This window comes from Calliopsis andreniformis, chromosome 4 (genome assembly GCF_051401765.1).
Source record: "Calliopsis andreniformis isolate RMS-2024a chromosome 4, iyCalAndr_principal, whole genome shotgun sequence".
Classification (NCBI taxonomy): domain Eukaryota; kingdom Metazoa; phylum Arthropoda; class Insecta; order Hymenoptera; family Andrenidae; genus Calliopsis; species Calliopsis andreniformis.
Window position 1 is genome coordinate 9,380,907 of NC_135065.1, and position 9,284 is coordinate 9,390,190.

At 37.0% G+C, this 9,284-nt stretch overlaps 1 protein-coding gene across 1 annotated transcript; it reads right to left on the bottom strand.

Moving 5' to 3' along the window:
* Nucleotides 1-6,685: 6,685 nt before the first annotated feature.
* Ppv (Protein phosphatase V) lies at nucleotides 6,686-8,678 on the bottom strand. Its single transcript, XM_076375851.1, has 7 exons — nucleotides 8,576-8,678; nucleotides 8,333-8,428; nucleotides 7,636-7,843; nucleotides 7,468-7,547; nucleotides 7,282-7,387; nucleotides 7,045-7,206; nucleotides 6,686-6,876 (listed from the first exon to the last, which is right to left on the bottom strand). The coding sequence occupies exons 1-7, from the start codon at nucleotides 8,642-8,644 to the stop codon at nucleotides 6,686-6,688; spliced, it is 912 nt and encodes a 303-aa protein (XP_076231966.1). The 5' UTR covers nucleotides 8,645-8,678.
* Nucleotides 8,679-9,284: the final 606 nt, after the last annotated feature.

The window sequence follows — 9,284 nt, forward strand, 5'->3', positions numbered from 1 at the left end:
AAATGGATTTTTAAACGCTGATTTTCCACTTGCGCGACAAACTTTTTAAATCTCTAACTTAAGGCGTTTTTTACATAGTTCGAGTGAAATTCGTAGACCGCCCCATCCACTCCCCTACGTCCCTTCCCAAGTAAGAGGGCTGATAAGAGAGCTTTCACGGTGATAATCGAGCCGAGGGTCGGATCGTTCGAACGTGCGCGCTTCGTTTCCGGCTGCTTCGCCGCTCCAATCCGACAGAGTTTGTTCTTTCTATGATTCCTCGCTGAAACGACTGCGATAATTTCATAGTATTATAACGAGAGAAAGAATGAAACGTGCAGCGGGAGAGAAAAAAAAAATTGAAAAATCAGAGAAAAACGAACGAGGAGAAGCACGAACAGCAAGAGACTTGGTATTTCTCTCTTGCAGGGAAGCATCGGGAAGAACGAAAGGTCCCTAGAGAGATCGTTCCCGCTTTAGCAAAATACAGTAGACATACATATGTGTATATGTACGTGTCGCCGACACACGTGTGTGATATTTGCTTTCTTCGCGACCCGGAAATACCAGGTTCTCCGGATTGGCTCAATTATTTAAGATAACGAACTACACGTTTGTAGGACGAAAAACGAATTTAAACAAAGTATAAGAAAAAGGGAGGAAGAGGCTGAAGAAAAGCGGAACCGATGGCTAACGCCAGTTCGTACTGTAGTTCGCGTCCTTGGGCAAACAGAGAAAAAAAAAAAAAAAGAAACAACGCTCTTCGTATACGCATGTAATGGTTAATCGGCGCACGTTCTATCACGACGTGACTGTTTCATCTTGCCTCCATAGAAGTTATCGTTAAACACGCTCTAATCACCGCGCGCGCGCGATCACGAGGACGACGAGAACGATCCCCCTGGCCCCGAAGATCCGAACCGCTCTTCGGTCGTTGCATTTATCTACCTTCCTTCCGTTTTCGTCAACGCCCTTTTTACCAATCACCGCGTCACCACCGATCGAGTCTCTGCTCAACACGTGTTCCACGAATCAAGTTCCCCGCGAGGTGAGAACGTGTCTGGCCCTAACCGTTTCCCATCGACGACGCGACTCGCTGACCTCGTGATCGCGAGCGCACGCTGCCGAGAAATCAACACGAACTATTCGCAGACCTTGGGCCTACTAGCCTAGGGATACTTGTCCATACTATAAGACTTAACTAACGATGGGATACTTCATACGGTAAACATGTATATTAATTGAGGTTTAGGAACTGGGGGTAACGGTTCCTGTATTCCCCGGACATCATCGTACACTTTGTCTCTGTGTTCAATTGGACGGTCGATGAGGTTGCAAAAAAAAAAAGATGAAACAAAAATCGAAGAAACGAGATGAGGAGATAAAGGACGTATATATGTACGGAAACCTCGCTAAATTAGTTAAGGGGATGATCTTGACCATTGGCCAGCACGCGTTTCGTGTACGTTTTAATTCTTCCCTTTCGGGTGCATGCGCGTGCGCCCTCTACACTATTTCTTTCGTATTTGCGCGCGAAAAATGTTTGCTTTGAAGTTACCGTTTGTACAGTGCAATAGAGAGGGGAAGCAACGCGTATGAGGTATTTTAGGGGATCCTGTTCCTTTCGCTCTCTTTTCCTTCTATTTCCTAACCTGTATAGGTATTCTATTTCCCTTTCCATATTTCCTTTCCATCCTCCATCCCCCTTTTTCCCCCACCCCATACCAGAACCACTTTTCCTGTTATGTCTTTTTCATTCTCGTTATTTAGGTCGTAAAGATTATGTACTTCCCACGAAACGACCCTTTTTCTTGTCGCATCCTATTTATTATTAGTGTATTGTACATACGAGTGGCAGTGTCATCGGTCGCGAAACGATAAGGGGATAGAGAGGATATCGCGTTGAAAGAGCTCTAGCACCGAGTTGGACTGTCTTTACATTACATTATATATATAAGTATATATATATAAATATAAATATATAAATATAAATATAAATATGTATATTGTATAAAATGAAAATGTGCATCGATGTCTGGGAGTACAGTAGCTGCTTACGGGAGAGCTACGCGTTGGATCAGCAAGACTTAGGGCATTATACTACCCGCGAGTATTATCATGCCCAACCTTTAATATTTAAGTGCGAGTGAGAGTCTATTGAGAGCAAAAGTAAAAAAAAAAAGTAAAGAAATTTAAAAAAAAAAGAAATATACGCCTCTCGTTTGTGGGTTTAACTTTGTACATATTGTACGAAAAGTTTAATAATAACTATGTTGAAAGTACTAGTCCTGTCTCTTTGTATAATTCCGTGTTATACCTGCTCTTATATAATGTCGAGCGGCGCCACACAGTGTTCTCCCGCGTAAACCGAGTGATCGTGCGCGAACGAGAAATCACGCGTGATAATTACACGTACACGATTCGAGCTTTCATTAAAAGAAAAGAAAACGAAAAAACGCACATGTGTTCATTTCGCTCGATCGTATCGATTCGTATCGCCAAAAATGCGTTAAAAGCTTCTAGGAAAGGTTCGTTTGCGTTCAATGATACGAGGCGATGGAACAGAGATCGTTTGCAAACAGTCGAACCAAAAAACCGTGAAGGCGATGGTACGACGTTTCATCGCGTTAAAACGGATTGAATGAGTTTGTCACTAATTTCACTCACCGACAGGTCCTCGACGATCCTCCATCCTCGCCACGAATGATAGTCCAATGGTTGATCGATTCTGTTTTCCCCTTCAAAACGGCGAAACTGTCTGGCGAAATTTCGAGCGTGCACCATCACTTCAAACGACTCGGTTGACGCTGAAGTGCGCCGCTTGCCGCGACACAACTGAAAGAAGCGCGCGCAATGCAAAGGTTAACCCAGAAACGACGGGCTGTAAGAAGAAGCACGAATGCCGGATTGGCGAGAAAAAAAAAAATAATACTTTTTCAATGAGTGAGTCAAAGTTACCAATTTCTACCTACGTTTAGGAAGTACATTTTTATCGTCTCGTTTACCTTCGACTATTCCTTTTGTAACTGAGATTTGGGCGCCGTGTGAATCGCCGTTCTGCCGGGAACCGGATGCTGCGTCACCGTCAACGGAACTTGTTAGCGAAGCTCGCTGGCGCGAATTACGAATTCTCGTTTGTAACGGAACCATTTCGCTTTAGCGCATTTGCGAGGACTTATTATTCCACTGGGAATCGTTAGAGGTCGACTCATGCATTTCCTGTTGTTTTTGTATATTTTATAATCATTTTTGGGGAAAATTGTTTCAAGAGGTTGTACTTAGGCATGTTTTGCATACAATTTTATTACAACCTCGACTTCCAACGCGAACGAGGGAGTAATGGTTCATGAATATTTTAATCAAATTATGGGAAAAGACTAGTAATGCCTTGTGCAGATTGGGCAGTCTATTCGTCTCCTTTTCTTCTTTTTTTTTCTTTTTTGTTTATTTTATCGATGCGATATCTTGAGACCAAACACTCTAGTCGATGGAGAAGAGAATATATATGTTAGTTGTAAAAATGAATGTTTTAGTATTAATTTATTTCACGTTATTGCCAACGATTTCATGGATTATAAGGTTTCATCGAGCTTATCCGTTGCATTTTTTTCACTGCATTTCGTTGTTTGTGTACCGAAGCTCTCGAAATCGTTTCGATTCGTCATCATTTTTACCCAGTGGGCGAGTGATATTAGTTAATATAATCGCAGATTGCATACGATACAACGAGAAGCGAAAGATGAACGCGCTGCAGATTTTTTTAAGTAGAACACGAAGCTTCCGAGGTTGCTTGCACGAATACGTGTACATAGAGGATGTTAAGGGATAATAAATTCGTTGTTGTTCGCAAGGATTGGGGGCTGTAAGATACACAATGTTATTCAATCCGACCAATGAATCGGAAGTTATCGGTTCCGGGCAAAACAGGCTGGATTTCACAGGTGGCACGTAAACCCCCTGTATTTTTATGAATAAATAAAATATTTTAAAAAGAAAAAAGAAGTAAATCTGAAGTCTGTTTGGAGATGCCTTTCATAGGGATTATAAATGTAGATAATATATTATACATAGTGAACATAAATACACTATATTATTATATATAAATAGTAAGGAGTAAATAGAATTATTATATATACGATGAAAATAATATTATTACAAGTAAATAAACTAATTAAAGATGAACAAATTTTATCGAAATCTTCTTTATTGTTCCACGTCCCACACCTGTACACACGACTTCTCTCTTTCTCCTCTCACAACCGCTCGACAACAGTGCAGTAACTTTCTATATTGTACTTTTATTTTATCACAATAGCAATGATAGTAATTACGCCGGGAGTATTATTGAGATTGATGTGATTATTTCCAATTTTTTCGCAGTTTTATTACAGACATTTCATTACATTAACATAACAAAGTCTATACTTTCAAGGTACATATTCGTTAAAATGATGTCTACCTGTGAGATCTTTAAGGATTATGCGCAGTGTTCAAGCTCCTGCACATGAACATTAAGCTAAATTAGTCTCTTCCTTTAATGTCATTGTCTTTATTCACACGAGCTTACCGACGTAGAAATTGTCGCAAGCGCTTGGACACTTCGATAAGATTAAAGCGATCACAGACAGAGGCATTCCAAAGGTGTAATCTGCGAACACCTGGGCAGCGACAGAGGCTAATACTTTTACGGTTTCTAGGATGTTCGTACTACACAGGCATTCGCATTAAACACCTTCGTGTTTAAAACCGACCAGTCGAGTTTGTAACGTAAACTCCGTGTCTTGCATCGTATAATCGATCTATCTAATACAATATTGACAAATGTAAAATATAGAAGCGGTGATTAATGTAAAATTGTATAATTGCGTATCGTGTAACAATCTGGATATATATTATAAATCGTTATTTTTTATCGACAATGTTGTAAAATGTACAAAGTATTATGTAAAACAATCGAATCGGACGCCGAAATATCTTACATGATAATAAAGTCGAAGTACGATAAAGGGACATTTAATGATATTTTTTTTGGAATATAAAAAAGTAAAAAAAAGTTCCCTTATTACACACACCCTTTGTTAAGCTCTCTCTGTTATTTATATGATCCGTCCTAGTTCGTCTATGATTATCCGTCAGTAGAAAGTATTTATTTCTATATAGACCGTCGTGTTATAGTTCTGAAGGCACTGTTCAAAAGTTGACTATACTTTTTGAAATAACAAGTCTTCAAAACATCCTCAAACGATCCGACATGGAAAATCGTTACAAACGTCGACGCAATTTTCACATGCCTCACTTGAACTATATCACAAAATTCAAAATAGAGTAGTTTCAACTTGACAGCCAGTGCCAATGCCAATGCCATATTTGTCGGTCTGTGATCGGTTAGGAATATCATGAGCTAGCAAATCGATGGTCAGAATTCAGGCTTACGATACGCAATGGCCGGTGCGTTCCATTAATTATGTATCGATATCGTATCATTATATTACGTAAACGCTTATTAATTTAGAGGCACATTGCTAAAGGTCTCGGCTCTTAAAAATTGCTCCCTACATTTAATCAACTTATCGACGATCTAGCTATTACAGTTATTCAGTACGACAGCGATTTGGCATACGACGTGGAAACTGTACAAAGATTCTGAGAATATTACAATATTCAAACTATTGCTTTGTACACATAGAAGTGAAACGTGGCTGAAAAGGCCGATACTCCGAAAGGATTTCAATTACTTAAACACATTTTGTTAGTGATACGTTAAGCACGTAATAAAGGAGAGAACGAGAATGAAATATAAAGGTATCACGTGCATACAAGTAATTAAGAAAAACCTCTATCATATAATACATGTTCTAATGAATCTCCTTACCTAGGCAGGAAAACTTTGGCTACTGCTACATACTATTTGTACCTCGGCAAAACCGCCGAATTTATGCTGCTAAGAACACTGATTGCGCATCTAGAATAAAAAGAACTGCACGCAGCACACACAGTATCTAAACCAGAAACAGATTAATTACATACTCAGGAAGACCTTAACAGTAGTATATATGCTCACGCTTTAATAAACCTGAATTCTACGCGCAACGACCGTAATATCAATTAAGCATTCACTATACTCAGAGACTCCTCCTTGTCGGAATGTTTAAATGCTTCCCATTAATTCGTTCACTCGTTAATGAACCCTTTGTTCTTTATGTTCATAACTTATTTAAAAGCTCTTAGCCGTTAGAACGACATTTTCACGATACTGCTCTGAGATGCGAATGCTCTACAGAATGTACACAATAGACAGCAAAAGCGTCTAGACCACAGTGTTCACATTTGTTTCGATGCCAAACACTTCTCAAACTAGAAAATCAGGCTGATGCAATGGCAGACACACTATGTATAAAAGTTCATCCCTCAACATATAAAAATGGTTATATATTCTAAAAGACATGTAAAAACATTCCCTGAACCGATAATCGGATGATAATTCTGATGTTACTAATTCACATGATTTTCCGTAAAAACATAAAAAAAATTTTCTCAACTGAAAATCTGGTCGCTCTACTACTCTTTGATATATTGTTGAAAATGTTATGCCCCGTCATAGTACCAGCCTGTATTCATCAACATGAAGAAACAGTCATGTAATTCCGTAAAGCTTAAACGCGGATACCATCCTTTTGCATCCAGACAAACAGATCACTAAGTTAGATCACAAAAAGTATGGTGTAGTGATTGCAGGTGGAATTACTCTGTCATAATCAGGCACTGCTTCGAATAGCACTGGTTGTCTTTTATTGACAGTCGTAAACTGTAAAATACTAGCTAAGTTACCACAACGATAACAATAATTTGGTGCTGACCATATTGTTGCAAGTTTATTGTTAAACATGAATTTATAACCTGTAAATAACGTGAATATAAGATATATATAATAATATAAAACATACGTATCAGTCTTAAAGTACTGACAGACTAACGCGAAATATTCGCTACGAATCGGTGACGCCACGAATATTTCGTTAATTTGTGGAAACCTGGATATTTGCAAATATGTATAAAGATACATACCATCATGTACCAATTGATGAGCTCTACAAATAAGTTGAAGATCATTGATTTCCATGAAATTATATGTTATTTCACTTCCGAATAACCAACCAGCTCCTCGTGGACTAACAGTCCACTTCTGTACATCTTCTGGATCAGACCAGAGTAAATCGCAAAAAGCACCTGGAGGACAATATTAGGTAACAAATATAAATACAGTGTATTGTATGCAAAATAGTATGACAACAATCCAAGTACCTTTGTGTGGAACTTCCCGATTCCTTTCAATCGTCCTGATTTGATCTAAGGTATTAAGTTCTGGAGATAATCCACCGTGTACGCAAAATACTTGTTCGTCGATTAACTAAATAAAAACATGTATATTTATATTAAACACATGTACATATGCCTCATTCAATTCATTTATTATATGTAAATACTAACAGCAGCAATTGTGAGCAAGTCAAATACCCTACAGCAGTATTTCCATGCATTAGCATTGCCATATTTATTTAGACATTCATCTGTATGAAAAATAATAAACTCCATTATTACTTATGCAAAAAATATAAATTGATTTAAAATAGTATTTATAATGTAATATATACCAACCATAAAAACCATAAACATGAGTAGTTTGTCTGGATTCATGATTTCCACGAAGCAATGTTATTCTATCAGACCATTTAGCTTTGAGTGTGAGTAGACGGGTAAATGTTTCTAAACTATAGTACCCTCTATCTACAAAATCTCCCATGAATATATAATTTGTATCAGGCACATTACCTCCAGTACGAAATAATTCTTCTAGATCATAAAACTGAAATAAGATAAGTACCTAATAATTTCATGGAACACATTTGGACAAGATAACAAATATCACAGAATCTTGTTCAATAGAATATAGGAAGTATATAACATTCATTCAAAGTTATTTTTAAATCTTACTAGAAGCCATGACAAGATTAAAGACAATAAAATTATTTCACATAGAATTTATTGATATACACATAAAATTGAAACTATATTGCAAATTGTAATAAAATGATTAATATTTTGTAGATATATACACGTATTTCCTACACATCTCTCACATACAGTTTGTATATATGTCGTATACATATCTTATATATACCTTGCATGTTTCAACATATTATACCTGCATTGCATAAACATTCGCAGTCTAGTGACTATAAACTACAATCATTGTCTATGAAGGCATCTCATACTTTTTGTTATCGAAATAATTATCGTTATCTTTTAACTATCGATATCACATTGAGGTTAACTCAAAAGCATGATAGTTTACCTGGCCATGGATATCTCCGCACACGGTAACTGGAGTGGATACTGGTTGAATGTTCGATTCTTCCACTAATAAGTCACACACTATGTTACAAAGTTTCTGAAAGAGAATTAATTTTGTTATAAAGAAAGATACAGGAAGCATAAGTAACCTATCAATGTATATGTTATTCTATCACATGTGTTAAATTGAGTTAACATTAAAATTAATACCATGAAAAATAACATTCTCTCGTGTACTATTTACCTTAAGATCATTCTCGGGAAGGTATTTGCACTCTTTCACAATTTCTATCCATTTATCGACGTCTGACATTTTGGACTCGTATCCAGGGTCCTGGGCACTCCCACCAAAAATCGTGATCAGAGATAAACTTCTGTCCCATGTCACTAATAGCGCTGGTATCGCACTTTTCGATACTTAACACCTATTTCTATATGTAAATACCCTATGGCCTAACAAATATTTCAATTTATTATATAATTTATTACCTATTTTATTTAGAGGTTCTACCCTTCGAATACTCAAAACACTAATCTTTAGTCACTGGTGCTCTTCTTTTACAAATTGAATGAATTCAAAATTTCCCAGTCTTTTACTTAATTTATTTTCTTGCCACCTACAGCGCTGCATATGACACAGAAAAACTGAGCAATACCCATCTATAGAATTTACAATTAATTTATATTTTTAAATTCTCTTCTGCGTAGTCGACATAAATCAACCTTTCGTTTTTTGCAAGGAGGTATGAATGCATGTACAATTTTATTTGCCTTCACTTTTAAAATACAATTTTATCTTTCCATAGTAAAGTAAAGTGACCAATTATATGATTAGAATCCTAGTGATTTTCATTTTATCGTTCCTATGTTAAAAAAAAAGCGAAAAGCCGTTTAAGAATTACGTACTCTACGCAGACTCAGAAGCGTTCAAAATTTCTGACATTCCAATTAAA